We start from the raw sequence: 20521 nt of genomic DNA, 5'->3' as shown, positions 1-20521 counted from the left end.
CAATTTTACCTCATTTGCTTTCTGTTTTTTAGGAGGACTTTACTTTTAAACGCACATTTATTTTTGAGTGCTGATAAATAGAAATGATGTATGAAATTCACAATCTTGCAAATGACGACATTTTATATACGTTCACTTTGCTGCTCACCTCATTTGAATATCTTTAAACCTTTGAGTTACCCATTTCATTTTTGATAATAACAAGTTTATTTATTTTTGTTTGACCTTTTTTGTCTTTGTTTCGCAGTAGAAGACAACTATTTTTGCATAGCCACTTACTCGATAAAGTTATTTATCAACCTCATTTAGTAAACATTTTAGTATATAGAATGATGACTAATAATATACATTATAAATACAGAGGCACACTCAATTTAGAGGTAGAAAATGTCACAATAATTTGTATTAATATATAGAAGATAAATCTTAAATAGAAAATTTATTTTCAGTCTTACTAAAATTACATATAATATTGCAACGCATATAAAGGGAAGAAAATTTATTTTAATCTTACTAAAATCACATATAATATTTCAACGCATATAAGGATATAAATCTTATTGATTTTAAATAGGCAAAATTAATAGTCAAACTTATTTTAATAGCACACATTAATGTATAGTAATCTTGTCGTGAAAGCTACAACAAAGTTATAAGAAAGTGTGCGTGAGAAGCTAATTTGAGCGGAAAAATATTTTACCAGAGGTTGAACGTGTCATTAGATGGTATTTGCTTTAGTATATAGAATGATAATGATTTTAGAATATGTTTGGTTAAGATTATAGGAAGAAAGGGAAGGCAAGAGGAGGGGAGAAAGGTATTAGGATCTTCTTTATTTTTTTTTTTATCTATTATCTATGCTAAGATTTTGACACATATTTTAGAGTGAAAATTAAATTATTTAAATTAAATTATTAAATTATAAAAATTAGGTAATGGATAATCCATATGAAGAAAGTTCTAATCTATCTCGAAGAGAAGAGAGAGGAAGGAGAGAGTGCAAAGAAAAATACTGGTATGTTTACTTTAAATATTTTATTGTTAGATTAGAAGGATTTGATTAGCAAAAATACCAAGAATTTCTTGCTTCCACATTTCTTCCCTCCCCTTTGTTTTTTAAAGGAAGGAAAGTTCATCTCTTAATCTTCCTCTATTTATTTCTTTTTATCTGAACATAAGTGAAAAATTGCATAGGCAATGATAAATGACTCACAACTAATAGATGATCGAAGCGATTTATTTAACTAGCTAATTTAATCAAGTGGAAAACCGTCTAATTTTAAACACGCAACCAAAAGCAGCTTATTCAAAGACAATTTATTCATAACAATAAGTTATTTCAACTATCTAATTTACTAAACATCAACAAAAGATTGTTTGACCATCCACCTATCTCTTTATGTCGAAAAAAGCTGAATTTGTCTAATAAGTTATTACCAAACACCTCAAATGCATAAACAATTTGACCCCCACATAAGATAGGCTCAGACAGAGCCACTTGCTAAGGATGAGAACAGGTCACTTATCATATTAACTCGGTCTGACAACTTGCAGAGTTATTTGAGGCTCACAAACAAGCTGACCCTTTTGTTTTCTGTTTTACAGTTCAACTACTAAGTAGAGTATGTAAACAAGAGCATAATTCATCATGCTATGATTTTCCACAGTTTTTTGTTTTAATCAGCAATGTACAAAACTCGTACAAACTACAATAGACAATAATCATATGTACAAATGATTGAAAAGGATTAGAGGTAACGTATACTAGTTGTGCAACTTCGAAAATGATCGAGAATTGGAAATGACCAAAACCGAGAGATTTCCAGTAGTTTATCTTGAGGCAGATCTTCCATCACCATTATTATTCTGTTGATCTCCTTGAGGTTCTCTAGAGAACATTCCCATCATTGAGCGGACTGTCCTATTTAATTCCTCGGGTGCTACATCGTTAAAGTTGAAACTAAAGCTTGTGCCACCTCCGAGTCCTATCCCTGGATCATCACGTGCATTGTTTCTTCCTTGAGGTTGGCCCTGAGTATTTTGTCCTTGAGATCCATTTCCGGCCATATTCATGAACATACTTGCAAAATTTGAGAATGGATGAGCTCCATTTTCACCATTTTGCTCACTCTGAGCACCCTGCCCTTGAAATGTACCATTTCCTGTCGTGTTCATGAACATGCTAGCAATATCTGCCGGAATAGCATTAGTACTAGATACAAATGGGATATGTGTTTCCTGATTACCTGCCGGCCTGCCCTGGCCGTTCTGGTTGTGTGATTCACTTCCTGCCATGTTGCTGAACATGCTTGCGAAATTGGCAGGAATTGTACTAGGATCAAATGAAAAGGAAGCAAATGGATGAGGTGCACTCTGGTTTCCCGATGTTCCGCTATAATGGTTCCTTGAATCCTGGTAAAAATGAGAAGAATTAACACCATCTTGCAGAACATGCAGCAAAGACGCAATATGTCCACTGTTACTCTTAACAGAAATTACCCTTTAATTATATATATTTAGCTAACACGTTAAGAGAAGCCATCTGATCTTTTCTAGCTGAGCTCCTCTTCGGTTCAGCTACTTTTCTTTTCGTAGAGAGGCACTATGGTTGCATTTGGTTCAACATTATCTAAACTTAACCGTGAAATTTGGTTCAGTTTATGATAAGGTGGTCAAACATCGGATACAAAATTGGGCTTGGGCAGGGTAATTCAGTGAGTATCACGTACTAGTCACTGTTGATAGGTCAACTGTCATGTAAGAATCAAGCAGAACCAAATTCACTTCTAAACACTAACTAACTACAATGTGACATGTTATAATGTTTGATTATGATTATGGCAAGCCATGTTTTCAAAAAGACTGGTTTTCTTTACAATCGCCCCAGCATAATGGGCAATCTTGAAAGATTAGATCGTAAATCTAACTTAATTAAACTCTGTAACAATGCACAAATGAAGGTAAACCTTCTTTGCAGCCACCTTTTTTAATAGCTAGCTTTCATTATTTTGGGAGAAATCACGTGTTAGCTTCCATGGCTTTAAACTAGGAAAAATAATCATCAGTGACAAAATAATCAAGATGATAACAGACAAAGCTGAAACAATACCTGATTCCCACGTCTTTGCTCTTGTTCTTCATTCAATTTCTGCTCCGCTACCTTTAGATGATAACAGACAAAATAAGAGAGCAAGACAATTGTGGCAATATGAAACAAGTGTAACTATTAACATACGAACCCGAATATTTTCTTTGACAGCATCATTATTCGGATCCAATTCCAATGCTGCACAAGTGACAAGATAGAAGATGTGAGATCCAAAGTATTTATTCAACTAATATATAGATAAAAAGTAGGAAGGATATTTTTTATGATTTATCAAATCATAATATAGTTATATCTCTTAATATATAGAAGGCTCCGGTAGGATTAGAGCAACTTTATGTCCCTATTAGTCAGGGGATATGGAATTACTCGCTTCTTGTACTAACAGAGTTAAGCTAGGGTAATCCTAAGAGGAACTTTCTTGAGGAAAGAATCAAGGGAAAAGGGTTTTCTACTTTTTAGCATTTTGCTTAACTCAGTTGAAAACACAGTGAAATCTCCAAAACTGAAGGTATACAGTTTCTCAGCCATCAAATTGTGAGTATCAAGATAGAGAAAGACAACACACTGACCTTTTCTAAAACCTTTATTGATTGCATCACTATACTTTCCCTGGGCATAGTAAGCAAGACCCAATCGACTGTACGCCTTACCATAATTTGGGTCAATTTCAATGGCCTTGAGACAATCTTTAATGGCTTCATCATATTTGTGCATCTGAGTATAAGCAGCTGCCCTGCAATATCCAAAAGAGTATGAAAGGGATCCAACAAATTTCCAAAGGAAGAGCTGACCAAAATGCGAAAACTTCATACACCGCAAGGTTGACACTAGAGGTGTTCATTTGGGTCATCGGGTCCATTTCGGATCACATGTTTTGGGTTTTGTGTCCACATTGATTTTTTACATAATTTTAAATTTATTTTGAAGTCGAGTTAAGTAGAGTTCGTTTATAAGGTCGGGTAAATATCGTGTCGTTGGGTCTGTTGTGAACACCTCTAGTGACACATTGTAAACAAATTTTAAACATGAAACATACATTTCATTCTCTCAAATATTTTTCTTTTTGCTAGTAAAAAGAGATTATTATTATTATTTAAGGAACCCAATGGGTTATCAACTTAAAGAAATGGTCCAGAGTTTAAAGAAAAATCATGCCCTCAAAAACTCAACCTCCATCACAATATAAGCATCATTTATTACTGTTATTAGTAAAATTAAACATGACCATTTCATTTATTACGAGTTAAATTCATTAGACGGTATAATTACAACTGATAGATCCGTCTTTAAAAGTTACTTTCACAAAAAGATCTTGTTAGAAATCACACTAGTACTAACAAGAACTTTATTTTGCATGTTGCGAGAACCAGTCTCTGATATCTAGGACCAATATACCAGAATTCAAGAGCTTAACGTCTTGGATAATAGATCTTGTTAATTTGTAATCCGCAAGATGAAGGAATAAAGTCTGATTTACATGATGAGTGCTTGGCACCAACATTCTTATTATGCAAGATAATTTTGACGATAAAACTAGCTTCCAAAAATTTTCTGCATTTCAACCTATTTCAGCCTCATTTTACAAAAAAACATAAATCATTCCCTTCATCAAGTTTCAAAAAACTAATTTCAAACTCAGACAAACTCAAGTATCACAACAAACAAATTCATCAGAGAAGTCATAATTGGCTGATTCCTCATTACATTTATAGAAAGTAAAGGCTGCATATACCCCAAAAAGAATAAAAAGTTTAATATTCGAGCTTATTGATTGTTGAGAAATAGGGGTGTTCCCCTTTGCACTCATGCAAAGAAATAATGCATAACGAGGGGCCTTAGACCCTGAGACCTCTAAATGATCTTTTAAGGCAAGTTCAGGAAATCAACCCATCAACTATGCAGGAATCCTCACAGAAAAGATGTTTACCACACAGCCATACCATGGAATCTACCCGTCATTAACAAATTTGGAAAAGGATGAGCACCAAACTTCCGAAGTACTAGGTTACCATTTGATGACAGCACCACAAGCCCAATTGCTTTTATGAAGAATGCCATCCTATAAAGATCTGTTGATTCAGCTGAAATAGTGTTACACAAGAACACCCATGTTTCAAGAAACAAACCTCACTCTAATCCACCCAATCAGATTCCTTCTCATTCTCCTAGTTAACTCAAGGATACAATTTCCCAAACTCTTATCTCTCCTATAATTTAGTAACAGAAAAAGTAAGCAAAAAGATAGGTACAACTGTACAAGAAAAAGATTTCTGTTTAAAAAAGTTCTTCTGCAGACTCGGCTGAATTCCTTCAAAGAAAAGCTCGGATTTCCATCTTGCAAACCTTTTCTAGAACTTCTTGATGATAGGATCCCAAAAGGCCATGCTAATAAGAAGAGCACCTAGGGCTAAGCATCTATAAAGGAGTTGCAAGAGTTAAGTCTTACTCTTTAAGTGATCATACAAGCATAAGTACGAAGACGGAATTCAAGGGAAACACCAAATTGTTCATTGACGTTACGGTTATTTAAGTCATCAGCTCATTATTTGGTAGATGACGGTTACAAAGAGGGGTTCTGAGAAGCGTTGGAATTAAGGAGAATCAAGCAATGAAGCACTAAATGAACAATTTCAATATAGGAGTTACAAGCATCAAATAGGAGTTACGAGCTGTGAATTCAAGGCCTCATTGAAGACAATGTTGGGTTTTACTAAGGTTGTCCATAATCAGCCACTTTAGCTTAATTTTCAATTTTAATAAGATTTTATTTAACTCATCTAGTTACGTTAAAGAATCCTAGGATGCAGAAGAAGACCAAACTTTATTGGGAGGATGTAGAGAATTTAATTAGGAGGCTACTTGAGCTCCTTTACGTGTAATAAGAGCTAATAATGCTCATGGATAAAAATCTTTATACTAGAGTTTAGTATGTAGTTAAACTCAATGTACAGTTTCCTTGCTTGGATGGATATAGCTTTCGTGCATTGGAGTTGTAAAGAGTCCTCAGAACGTATAACCTTGAAGTAATTATAGTATTCAGCAGTCTTTATTAAGGATCCTTAGTAAATCAGGAAAGAGCTACTTTGTAAACAAGGAAAGACCTATGGAACAGCAAAGTGACCAAAAAGATGCATATTACCGAAGAAAAATTGACAAGAATAATAGGAGCCAGTGATTTACCTATTACAGTAGTAGACTGCATTTTCAAAAAGTGCAATAGCACAAGTATATCGCTCAATAGCATCCGCATAATTAGATTCCATTGCTTTGTTGCCTGACACCAAAACAACATGAATAATTAGTTAAAATATTCTTAGCTAAAACTAAGCACATAACTATTTTCTCCCCACATGATGACTCGATATGCAAATTACGTACGTAACATATAAAAACTGATTTTCAAAATAAAGTAAGGTGAATGAAATAAATTTTCAGTGGCCGAAATACAATGTAGCGTATGTAATAACGCAGGATTCATACAAATAATTCTTATAACAGCATACAAAAATCATAAAGCCTTAATCCAAAAAAGTTGGAACAACATAAACCAATAAAATCAATCGCATGCATGAATTCTCCTTCTACCTTCATTTCAATCATCCATCATCTTAACATGTAAATTTGGATTCTTCACATGCTTTTCAACTCCCTCCCTCCATGTCATCTTCAATTTTCCTCGCTTTTTTTAAATCCCCTAACTTTCCAATCTTCATTACCAGTTCGCCAACACACTGTCATAAACACCTTAAATGATTCTGTTTTGTTGTCCGAACCTTTTATTATATCTCTGTTTCGAGTTGCATCATTCAAAGTATGTCCACTCATTAATCTAAGCATATGTATTTCAGATACCCCCATCTTATAACAATAATATTCCCGAAAGCTCTTTTGATCCATATAGTAGTGTTGTTTAATGACCTCTTAAGAATTACGGGCGCAAATCAATCAAAAAATATCTCAATTATTGCTCTCTATTTTTTCCAGCCGCACTTGATCCCATGCATCATCATCCAGGTGAATATTCTCACTACTCAAGAAGATGAAACTAGATACATTTGAAGCATTCACTTGGAGCGAATGCTTTATCTTCCAACTTTAAAGTGTATCTAATAATATCATTTCAATGACACTTCATGTACTTTGTCTTACTCCTACTGAATTTAAACTCTTTGTGACTCCTCTTATCTCCATCGTTCTAATTTAGCATTTATCTCTTCTCCGGTCTCATTGTTATAGAAGAAACAAGAAAATTCACCCAAAAGACTAGCCTAGTAGGTGAGAGATCCAATTTACTATATAAACTCCACATTAGTTGCCCATCTAACCAATGTGTGAAAAAGTCCCATAACCTTATAATGGCCTCAAATCCATTCCATTCACATTCGAACCCCCATAAGTTCTAACGTCCTCGTTGGTCACGGGCGGTTTAACCTAGGCAACCACTCCGAGTTGGATCCTTGTTGGTCACAACTGTGTTGGTCATGGCTAGCTTAACCTAGGTCAACACTCCGTAGGCCACCACTCTGAGTCAGCTTTGATACCATTGATATAGAATAAACAAGAGAACTCACCTAAAAAACTAGCCTGGTAGGTGAGAGAGCTCCTTTACTCTATAAACCCCACAGTATTTGCCCATACAATCGATATGGAACAAAGTCCCATAACCTTGTAGTGGCCTCAAATCCATTCCATTACACTTATCTACTAAAGTGATGTCGTAAGCAAACAACATGCACCAAATCAATCTCCATATAATAGTTGAGTCATCTTATTTAAAACCACCACAAAAAGAAAAGGGTTTGCGAACAAAGCTTAGTGAAAGCCGATAAAAATCATGTGCAGTTCCTTTATTCTAACCCTATAATACTCCAACAATTCTCTCATGACTCATCACATGGATTGCTCCCATCAAAAATATTTTTAGCGTAAATCCAAGGAAAAAAGTTACCGTGAATAATAAAATAAAACTTTAAATGATTTCCCTACAATAGTACCAACTTTTGATTAACCATAAATAATACTCCCTCCAATTTTTTTAAGTTGTCCATTTAGTTTTTTGACATTATTCATCGATCACTATTAATTTATATTTCATTCTTAATCTAAATGTCAAAATATAGTCAAGTGGAATCTTGTTTGATTCGTTTCAATATAGATTTTATTAATACCAAATTTTTATAATTTTTAATTATGCATAATTAGAAATATTTTGAATTGGATTAGTGTATTGGATGGTGTAACAAAACTAAATGGGACAACTAAAAAGAATTAGAGGGAGTACAATACCAACTTAAGGGGTGTTTGCCTTGAATAATACTAACTTTTATTTATAGTAGACTATTTGAAAAAAAAAACAAAGGTAAATTAATGATTGAACAAAAGTTGGTATTATTCTAAGAAAACACACCCCTAAGTTGGTATTATTTATGGTTAATCAAAAGTTGGTATTATTGTAGGGAAAATTAACAAAAAGTTTGTATTATTCACAATAATTTTTTCTAAATCCAAATTGGTTTTTTGATATGCTAGTAAATCTCATCACACATCATATTATATTGCCATATACAAGTCCAAATAAATGAAAAGATGTAGTTTTTGATTGTTACCTAATACTTTCAAAGCATCAGCCAAGTTTTTTCGATTAAGTATTGTACATCCTGATCTTTCTATCTCCTACAAAAAAGAATAGATCCTATGTAAAGCAAAGATCTTAGATGAAAAAAATTTAGACAAGCAAATACTTTTAAATGCATATGCACAATTGATATTCAAATAAATAGCACCACCAATAAATGGATATAAGGAAATAACATAGAAAAAAAAAAACCAATATTAATAAAATTAAAATCCCAACTCTTAACCAATAACACAAACTAGAAAATACTTCCTCTTTTATCATTTTAGTTTCAAGTTCTAACCAAATGATTGCACACATACTAAGACAGATAGAGACTTGAAAGAAAGGCTTCAAATGATAGAAACGAGAGGAGACAAAGAAAGTGAGGGTAACTAACCAAAATTAAAAAAAAAAAAGTAACTACAGTGATGTTTTACTTAATGGGAACTGTTGGAACTAAAAAGAAATTGTTGTAGTATTTTTCTTGTCTTCATGATGCCACATCTTCCAAAAGTGGCGCTGAACGAGAAAATTTTATTAGGTATTAGGGATAAGAGACCATGAAACTTAATCTAAGCTAAGATTGACATGTTGAAATATCAGAACTTTTAAACAAAAGTACTTGGAGCTTGATGATATTATGAAAATGTAAGATTAACACTCTTCACAATTTACAAACTAGAGAGCAATTAAATTAGTGGAGAAGCTAAGAGTTTCTTGAGAGGGAAGACAATATCCAAATAGTGCTATCTAGGGCAAGATAAGAAGAGAAACAAATTTGGAATTAGGATGGATGGTTAGTTAGCAACTGATGTGATGTGATGTGATACAACTACGTAAAATAAATTCTAAAATTACGAGGGTAATGTTGAATGTCATCAATAAATATGCGTCCTTCATGCGAGCAAGTTAAGCACTCAAGAAATTTTTTGGAGGAGCTAGATGGGTGATGCAAAGTCGACACAAAAGTGACATTGAGAGTGTCCATGATAACTTTGGATATGAAACGAGAAATGAAGAGGAGGAGCTTATGTAAATGTAGCACGAGAATACGATTTATAGGTACTTAACACGTCGTATAAAAGGTGTGAAAATAATTTACTTACTGAGTTAGAGAACATGCTACACTAATTTATTACTTATTGACTACGAAAAATGATAGCAGTTGTTGCGTGTAAGGTCCATACAAGACGAATATGTAGTCTACCACTACAAACTCATAATGCTTACGCAATCAACCCTCATGCATAAATTAATTTTTTTTGAAAAAGTATAACAAAGTGGAAAGTGTGGAACCTAAAAGAAGGGATGTTATATTTTTCGCTAAAATAGAGTCGTAGGAGTTGTAAGGCCGTGACAATTCGTCACATAATCATTCCGTGAACCCATTCGTGTGGACACACCCACAGGGCACCCATGGGCTCTGGCCCACAAACCCACGGGTCATGAGCGTTGACTTGCATACAACACATGACGAGTTTCACTCTTTTCCCAAAACCATATGGTATTAAGAGGATTATCCATCAAGCATTATATACATCTACAACACACTATTTTAGCAATGCGGGATCTTCCTCAAATGTGAAGTATTTGCAACAAGAGCTCATAGAACAAGCGACAACTTGCACAATAATGAAGAGTTGTGCTATTCGCACAACTGTGGACATTTTAAAAGAATCGAATGCGGTACGGTACTGTAGTAAAAAAAAGGGGCACAATATAGTGAAATTAGGAATTAAAGTCGCAATAAGAAAATGAAAAATGTTACTTAGCTTTAAGAAAATGTGAAAGAAGATAATATTGCAAAATAAAGAGGAAGCCAAAACTAAGACAAAGTAATCAATGATACCCGGTGTTTTAGCACTTCATCAATGATACTCCTAAGTATTTGGATTCTCAATGGTACCCTTGTATTATTTAAACTTTTTTCAAATGTGACCTTATTGCTTTTTTTGGTTTAAAAATCATTAGTATTTTCATTTTTCGATTTCAAAAACTTAAAACATGAAAATGAAAAAGAAATCCTAACTCACCTCACTAGCTCCCTCCACCCTTTCTACCACCACCATCCCCTCTTCCCACCTTAGCCCTTACCCTAGCCTAGCCACCACCCACCAAACCACCCCCTTTTTTACCTCTGGCTAAACTTGTGATGCTACATCAGGGGAAGAAGATGCCAACATATTCCAGACGTACTAAGAAGGCTGACACAACACAAGAATCTCCTCAAATGCCAGCTGGACAGAAAGAATAATTCTACTATAACAAATAGGACAGTGTACTTGGCTTTTTGTTATGACAATTTGTTAGTCCGACCTTGTACATAGTCTACTATTTAGCACTTAGAATTTCTATAGAAGGATGTAGTGCTTACCTAGAAGTTCTATATTTAGCTGAGCAAATAATTGTTGTAATCAAGCCTTTTATGAAATATCAATCAGTACTTGAGGAGTGTTGTTGTACTCAAATCAGCTAGAATATCCAATCCTTTTTCTCTCTTTCTTCTCTTTTTCCTTTTTTTTCTTACCAAACAACTTAAAATTCTGCTGCCCTCCGATTCATCTCAAAACCACCCCCCAAAAATTTAGAACACAATCCAATTTTGTGTTTGTTTATTATGAAATTAAAAGCAAATGATAAACCATAAAGAGAGAAATTAAAGCTTAGGTGTGGAAAGTATAAGCTATTTTATATTGGTGGTGATGGATTAATTGATAGAAAGTTTCATCATGTCCTTTGTTTATTGCCTCTTGAATAATTGTAGCTTTTTATTTCTAATTTATCGAATAAATGTAGTTTGTTGATGTACAACTTTAGTGCACATAGAAGTAGTAAATCTACAAGAGTCTTATACTATTAGAGTAGATTAGAATAAATGGAAGGTTCTAATTTAAAGACTATGCATTAAGTTTAAACTTCTGTTCTGTGAGAAACATATACAAACCTTGAAAGCTTAAAACAGTCTTATTTCGAATCTAAGTAAAGGAGGAGAAATTCAAAAATCCTTTAAACCTTTGTGATTCAAATGTAGTCATCATGAGCAAAGCTAAGCAACTTAGTAGTCAAAGTCAACCAAAGAAGCAAAGATGTTTGGGAATTTTCTTACAGTTGAATACATACATATATACATTACATTACCCCAATGCCATTAAATGGCTCCCACCTAGAGTGGGGTTTGGAGGGTCAAATGTACACAACCTTATGCTAAAAAGAATTTGTTTCTCGAGGATAACTCCACAACCACTTCCCAAGCAAAGAGCAATTCTTAGCAGCTAGATTGTCGATTCCAAGTCCCCTATTCTTTATCGTCCAGTTCACCTTATGCCAACCCACCAGATGGTCCTTTTTTCATCACCTTTCCCTTCCCACAAATCTCCCATTATCTTCTCTAATTGTTTTTTAACTCTCACTGGAATCTTAAATAATGACAAGTATGAGGGGATATTATTCAAATAAGATTTAATGCTGAAGATTCTTCCCCCTAAACAGTAGTAAGACTTCCACCCATCAAGTCTTCTGAAAACTTTTCAATGATCACAGCCCAAAAAGATTTTGATTTTGGAAAAAAACCTAAAGGAAAGCCCAAATGTATGATAGGAAAGTTTGAAACCTCACACTAGCAAAAAGCTCATCTCTCCACAGGAAAGCCTGCAATTCAAGACTGATAGATTTATTGATTTATTTTAAGACTTGAGAGTTTCTTTAAAAAAAGAGCGAGGATCTCCAGGGTATTCTTAAAGTTCACACTATTATTAATTAAGAGGAAAAAGATGGTATCATGCGCAGATTATAGGTGGCTAAAAACCACTTCCTTTCTGCCTATCTTAACACCATCAATTAAACCCCTATCAACTCCACGAGAGATCAATCTACTCAGGACATCTGCTACTAGCCTAAATAACAATGGAGATAGGGCATTCTTTTGACTCAAATCACTATAGTGTCGAATAGTTCCCTAGGACGTCCATCCACCACTATAGAGAAACACAAGAAATCTAGGCAACCTTTCATCCATTTACACCATTTATTCCTAAAACCCTCGCATTTCATTATCTTGAATTAAAATTGCATGTTAAATCTGGCATAAGCATTTTTGAAGTCCACCTTCACAACCACGCAATTCAATATCTTCAATTAAAATTGCATGTTAACTCTGGCATAAGCTTACTCGAAGTCCACCTTCACAACCATTCCCTTGTCTCCTTCACTCAGTAAGAATTCAATTGTTTCGAAAGCAATTAGAATGGCATTCAAAATGTTTCAATTCTTTACAAAAGCGATCTGTTAAGGGGTAATAGTATTTTTGATAGCCACCTGAGCCTATGAGCAAAAACCTTACTCACAATCTTGTAGCAACTAGTGGTGAGGCTAACTGGTTTATAATCACTAATCCTGATTGACCCTTCTTTCTTGGGAACCAAACGGATGAAATTTAAGTTCATACTTTGGCATATAATTCTTTGTTTAAAAAAAACAATAATAAACACAAGTATGATTATATATATATATATATATATATATATATATATATATATATATATATATATATATATACATACATATATATATATATATATATATATATATATATATATATATATATATATATATATATATATATATATATATATATATATATATATATATATATATACATTCTATATTGATAATTCTTCATTTTAGAATTAAAAACCTTTCAAAAATAATACTCCATAATTTATGACATATGAATGTCTCAACAACAACAATTCATCGCCACATAGGTGTTTTAGGAGATTTTAACAGTTGGGAGCAATAACACTTAACCAAATTTTATATCTGCGACTGTTTGTTTTATATAATATTCGAAGTTAACCTAACAACTCGTGAGTTGGCATAAACAAATCGGTGCATTTGGTGTTAGAGACTTAGAACAAAAAGATTCCTTAAGGTGTTTCGTATGTCTGAAGCGATAGCAATGGAAAGCACAGAACAGCATCCAGCATCTCAGAGAGTAACCAGTACACCAGCATAGCACAGCCCAGTCAACAGCGATGTAGATCAGGTGGCTGCTAGTTTGAAAGGGAGGGAAATGGTAGACCAGCAGAGAGGAACTGCTTTGTATCTAAGTTGGTGATTGGTAAATGACTAGGTCATCATCATAAATTCAAGGTATATGCACCTTTTAAACCATACTGCATCACCGCTACAGTGCTACTAGACGGTACAGAGAGACTGTAGCAAACAATGTTTTCCATATCAACATACACAAACAGTCATATTTATAGTTTACTCACTTGCATACATAAATGCAAAACTAGTCAGAAGTCATACGTTAACAGCATCATGGAATAAACATGTTGCTCTATCCAGCAAAACATGGTCATCATCTCCACTTGATGTTATCCTAAAGAAGCGAATTTTCTCCAACGCGTCGAAAAATTGCCCAAAAATTTCATCTTTAGACAACCCTGCAAAGGCAGTCATCATTCAGAACAGGATTCATATATAGACAGTCATCCAAATTCCAAATTATTAAAAAGGTTTAAAAATGTCCCAATCAAAACAAGGGATGGCAGAACAAAGAAAATTTCAGCACAAAATATTTACTGGAGCAAGGTAAATCATGTGCACTTCTTATTTATGTGAACTTGTGGATGACAATCAAGGGTCAATTGGTAACAATGTCTTAGTTGTCACAACGGTAAGATTGTGTACATGTGATGACCAAAACGCCACCTCGGTGGGAAACACTATTGCATTGGATTATAGACATAGAAAAAACGCGGACGTCGTTGCGATCGGGGCAACGATCGTGATGTTCCCGACGCGGCAACTCAAGGTGTTAGGAATTGTTTGGTGGACATCACAATTTGAATTGTTAACTTGTAAAAAATCCAATTATAATACAAGTTTTCTAGAACATATGAATTAAAGATACAAGTTTTCTAGAACATATGAATTAAAGTTCCTTTCAGAAGCTAATACACTTTGAAAAAAGACTATAATGCCTATGTTAAAATAACAATTTATAATGGTCGTTACTCATGGGTTACATAACGGGGTTTTGTGGAAAAGTAAGCTCAAAATCTGTTATAAAGTGATCGTTATGTAAAGGAACGACCTTATTCAAGTTCCATAGGTATGAATGTCTTTAAAGGTCAAGATATTCAGATTCGCACTGAAGGACTTTTCATAGTCCACACAAATTTCTCTCCATACAATATTTCTTCAAATATTACAAGGCACTACAGAAAGATGGGGAACAAATACTATTTTTATTTATCTATACTGATATTACTGCAGACAAGTGTGCACACATTATCATCACACTAATCCATAAACATCCATAAGAGATACCTCCCAATTAAGCGACTATCAACATATTTACAGTTTCTATGATTCAATAGTATTGCTAACATAACAATGAAGATTTCAGTTGAATGAACAAAGGTATATCTCACTTTACACATGTTTTTCACTTCCAAACTCCTGCAATGACCTTCTTAGTGTTCAAATTCATCTTTCAAAAAACTAGGAGGCAAGTGAGGGAAAAGAGATTGAGCAATTCTCCCTTCTGTTTGACAAGGATATATGGAGAAAAAAGAAAGAAGATTTGAGCGATCCATTTCCTTCCCTTATCAATAAACCATATACTGTACACGAGTACCCTCCCTCTTTTGCATTCCCCTTCCCTCTTCTTCCCTTGCTTCCGTCAATTTCATTGCTAACCAAACAAGCCATTTCTTTGGTGTAAAGGAAGCCACAAATAACATAGATGGACAAAAGCAGGATATCCAGTTAGCTTACCAAGGAGAAGCAAAGGTGAACATCAGCAAAAAATGAATATAATATTGCAGTAATATATAAAAATGATACCTGTACCATTATTTTCTTCCACTCCAACATCACCCTACGATGACAAATACCATCAAAAGGTTAACTTAACAATCAGGAACTGTAAAAAGTATCAAAAATTGTTGGCATCAGATCACAAGCTATTACAGGACAACAACCCTCATGAAACCCTAAACCCTAAAATTCATAAGAGAAAACGAGGGAAGGGGGGTGTGAAGACGAATCCTCAAGTAAAAAATGCACAAAGGAGTTTAAACCTTTTAATTAGTGGGACATGACAGAAAGAATGACTAGCTATTATTTGCCTGAAAAGAAAAAAAAACAACACAAAACAAAAGTAAATACCTTAACTTTTGACGTTCCAGGTAAATCGCCCGTAGCAGAGTTTTGTGTTGATGGCCCAGTCTGGGCCTCCTCATTATGGCTCGTTTTGGGTTCAGTTTCAGGACTTTCGTTCTCTGAACTAAAAATATTTAACAATAGATTAGGTTCTGGTTGCTCAGTCTCAGGTAACTGATGAAGTCCGAAAACTTCTGTTAAGCAATCTTTGGCAACTTCAAGACCCTCATGATCAACACCAGGGGCAGGATCAACTGTCAATGAATAAAAAAGATATAACTATTAGACAAGTACATGAAATGAAGGTCTGAATGACAGACAGTAGGGTTTGAGGCTAGAATATCCTCTTATAAACATTGTAAGTTCTAGGTCGGCATAGAAAGAAAAGGAAATCTGATGACCATAATTCAAATACAATGTTCGACAATCAAAGCTGCAAGTCCCCTATTTATGACTCAGATGAAAATAACCAGAATATCAAATAGGAATAATATTATTGTTGTGCCCATTAACCGTGAGTGATCCGCATCGGTATGATATCTTCCGGGCCTAGACCGCATAACTTTTTTGGGCACCTTCCCAAAAGGCCTCATACTAATTTGGAGTTGGATCATTTATATGTTTGTCAACACTTTCTTAATTTTCCAATGTGGGACTTGTGATGTATACTCAACAATCTCTCCCTCATATCAAGGACCACATCACTCGTGTCCTATCCTCCAACGATAAAATTTGTCTCCTTGCACCGCGATTCAACACGGAACCAACTTCTTTGACCATCATGTCAAGAAGACTCTCGACCCCTCCCTCATATCAAGGACCACACCACTCATGTCTATCCTCCAACGATATAATTTGTCTCCTTGCACCGCGCTTCAGCACGGAACCAACTTCTTTGAGCACCATGTCAATAAGATACTCGATACAAGTCACCAAGACCAAATTCTCCCATCCCAAGATCAAACTAAGGCTTGATACTTATATGGAGTTGGATCACCTATTTATTTGTCACACTTTCTTATTTTCTCGATGTGGGACTTAGGTTGACACCTTAACATTTATAGCATCACACTGTACTCATGCCAAGGTTGTTCCCACAAACTAAACTACCATAGCCTCTAGGGCCCAGGCAATCACATAGTTACTTGAAGAAGTAAATTGGTTTCCAATGGTACGTAGGGTGTGACTATTTGCAGCATGAAACTTATCATTACACTTGTTAACCACATTAATTAAGGAAGGGAAGCTATCCCAAACTCAGGTTATTACCCCAAAAAAATTGTTTTAGTACTAAGAAAATGTTTATCTTTTTCAAGCAATTGCATATGAAGAGAGTTGCCTTCACCCTATAAGAATTCAGATTATGTAAACTTCTTTTCCAATCTAGGTAGCATGATCATGTGAACACCCAAAAGGGATAAAGATGCATAATCAAAAGTTTAGATATCAATGCCCCAAACTAAAAAGGAATGCTAAAGAAACAATCTCCCATATTTGTAGTTACACCATGTATGGACCCAAGGATTAGGAAAATGAATCCAAAATCCAATCTAAGTGACTGAATGCAAGAATTTAGTAGACTCTTTATGAATATTACACAAATGACTATGGATATGAACAAATGAAACTAATCTTGGAGAAAAACTCTCTTGGCTTCACTTAGCAATCAAGCCCTTAACCCCATGCTCACAATTAAAGCTTCACTAAATTTGATTTTCACGGGTTTTTGCTATGAACTCCCTTTACTTCACTCCACAAAAAGAGCATAGGATATGAATACGCATCTAAAATTCCTCTTGAAAGAGAACACCTCTCTCTAGATTCTAATCACTTAGAAATCTTATTATTTTCAATCACTAAAAGTTGAATTACAAATTATCCCAGGACCTTCTTATATAGGAGAGCATGCAAGCTAACCTAACATGTTTAGAAGCATAAGCATACACATCTGAGGTTTTATATTAAATAGCCATGTGCAAACTATCTAACCAGCCATGTGACACCTAGCTACTTTATAACTAACTCATAACAACTAGGAATTAGTCAACAAAACATAAAAGACACAACTAATACAATTATACTTTTGTCATACTACAAATTGTCTTCTTTTATTAGCTGCAATCAAGGTTATATTCATGAATCTCCAAACGTGGCTTGCAAGTGAGCCTGCACCAGCTAAGGTCAACCCTATCCCTGATTTATAAAATTCAGCAGGTGTCTTGATTAGGAACTACTAATGCGCATCAATTTTCCACATAGCTTTCAAGAACATAATCTGATGGACTACTTCAACTGATCTTGATCTAAAGAGCTGTAGATGTGTCCCAATGTACCTAATCCTGAACTGACCGGAACTGACTACCACATTTTAGCCATCTTAGGTGGACTGACACACTAAACAGGTTCTAAACAACTACTTCTTGCCAACACGCACACCACTTACCAAACACCATGTCGTATAGTTAGGTAGTATCACCAACCCTCTATGTACCGCGACCGAAATATAGGCCTCATTGACCGCAATATCCATTTCACGAGCGTTATAGCGACCGACACTGATATCCGAAGAAAGATGTCATCACCCAATGTGGATGATAAGAAGTGTCTTTGCATCCTTCTTATTGTTCTCACACTACTTTGAATCAGGTTTTGTCGGTGGCTCAACCGATTTTGCATAATATTTGACCCAATACTGCATAAATCATCACTAAAACAAACTTAATCTTCTAGTTCTAGGCCACTAACACACATCTTTTAAGGATTGTATGCCACTAATTTCATCAAACAAACATTCCTAAATAACAAAAACTAACTCCCTTGAAACAATAACAAAAAAATGTGCCCACTCTAGAGAGAGCATAACCAACCATGATACAAACAAAGGTCAGAAGTTCGGGGAAGGGTTCCACCACAGGGGTTTAATGAAGACAAGTCTTACCCTATCCTGTATTCCAGCAAGAAACTACTTCCATGTTTTGAACTCATGACCTTCCGGTCACATGGAGAGACTTATGAACTGGTGCGCCAAGATTCCCCTACCCCACAAGGAAAAACAAAACTAATCGAAGTAGCTTATCTTACTTACAGATTTTAACATTTACAACCAAAATAAAAAAAAACCTTCAGCTTCTCCCACCCTCAGAAACCACAAAGCCCTAAAATTCACATCTATCTCCTTCTCCACCATCCAAAACCGCCATCACTCTCTCTCCTCCATCATTACTGAACTCCACTTAGGATGTCCAGAATCTATGAACTAATCCAAGTTTTTGATTTTTACTTTACCAATTTTTGATTTTAAGCTGCTTCACCATTTTTTATTTTAAAATAAAAAGATGCAAAATTTGGAGAAGAAATTCATAACAATGCTCGAAAATTAGCAATCAACAATGATGAAACACGGAAAGCAAATTGGCGTGTATTTAGCCGTGAATTACTATCAAATACTGAGATCATAGTAATGAAAATAGAACAACAATCTCCACAAAAATCATGAAAAAAAAAAAAAGAAAAAAAGACACACAAAATGAAAGTGAAAGAGGAAAAGGCAGAAAGATAGAGAAAGAAAGAGACCAGAATGAAGAAAATCCAAGAAAGCACGAACAATACGGCGAGATGTGGGATTATCAGTCCTCAACCTTGCCATGACTTAACTTTCAACGGCGGCGTTGGTGTTGGTGTTGGTGTTTCGTGTTGATGTTGACGATCAATACTTATTAATGAATTAACATGGAGATAATAGAGAACATAATTATTGTAGGAGTGTCAACTCATTGATTATACTCCGGTTGTATAATTAAATTTATAGATAAAACAATTTTTGAAAAATTATCGTGAATAATATAATTTTTATTAATTTTTTTTAAATAATATTTAATTTTAGTTTATTAACTAATTATCAATTATTTTTGTTAAATAATCACTTATAGTTTGATTTTTAACATGTTAGAGATTTTCTAAGAAAACACCATTTAAAGTTAGTATTATTCATGGTTAATCAATAGTTGGTATTATTGTAGGAAAATTAACAAAAGGTTGTATTATTCACGGTAATTTTTCCAAAAATTTTTTGTTTTATTTATAAAACACATATGGCGTTTGTAAAATTAATTTAGGAAAAATTACCTAGAATAATCCAAGATTTTCATAATTTTTCGACAATAATCACATATTGATTAACCATAAATAATTTTAACTTTAGGGTATTCGTCTAGAGTAAATAAAGATAACTCATTGACCTGCTATAGTAGGTAATTCAACCAGAAAAGTAAATTGAAAATTAATGTAAAATTAGATAAAAAAATTTTGAAAATTTACATAAAGAATTTTGAATGATAATAAAATCATGAAATTTTTTTTAACATTTTTTAATATTTTTTTCGATATTTTATTTTAATTTATCCTTTTTTTTTAAAATAAACTTGCTATAGCAGATCAACGAGTTACCTAAGTTTACTCTAGATAAAGATCCCCTAAAATTAAGATTATTCATGGTTAATCAATAGGTGAGATTATTGCAGGAAAATCATTAAAATATATGATTATTCTAGGTAATTTTTCTAATAATTTTATTAGACGATTTTAACTTATTTTAATTCTAGTGTTTGGTAAAATAGTAG

The 20521-nt window shown here is 34.1% G+C and overlaps 1 protein-coding gene across 2 annotated transcripts; it reads right to left on the bottom strand.

Moving 5' to 3' along the window:
* Window positions 1-1505: 1505 nt before the first annotated feature.
* LOC130809918 (uncharacterized) lies at window positions 1506-19681 on the bottom strand. 2 transcript variants are annotated; one of them, XM_057675778.1, is made up of 11 exons: window positions 19476-19681; window positions 15909-16156; window positions 15585-15618; window positions 14040-14176; window positions 8716-8782; window positions 6290-6383; window positions 3679-3842; window positions 3240-3286; window positions 3110-3160; window positions 2247-2412; window positions 1506-2162 (listed from the first exon to the last, which is right to left on the bottom strand). In XM_057675778.1, exons 1-11 carry the CDS (start codon window positions 19546-19548, stop codon window positions 1831-1833), a joined length of 1413 nt encoding a protein of 470 aa, XP_057531761.1. In that variant the 5' UTR covers window positions 19549-19681; the 3' UTR covers window positions 1506-1830. The 2 variants fall into 2 exon arrangements, with proteins under 2 accessions (XP_057531761.1, XP_057531760.1); XM_057675777.1 differs by having other exon boundaries at window positions 1506-2412.
* Window positions 19682-20521: the final 840 nt, after the last annotated feature.

The sequence above is a fragment of the Amaranthus tricolor genome, chromosome 4 (assembly GCF_026212465.1).
Source record: "Amaranthus tricolor cultivar Red isolate AtriRed21 chromosome 4, ASM2621246v1, whole genome shotgun sequence".
In the NCBI taxonomy this organism is placed as follows: Eukaryota; Viridiplantae; Streptophyta; class Magnoliopsida; order Caryophyllales; family Amaranthaceae; genus Amaranthus; species Amaranthus tricolor.
This window is presented reverse-complemented; position numbering and strand designations above follow the sequence as displayed.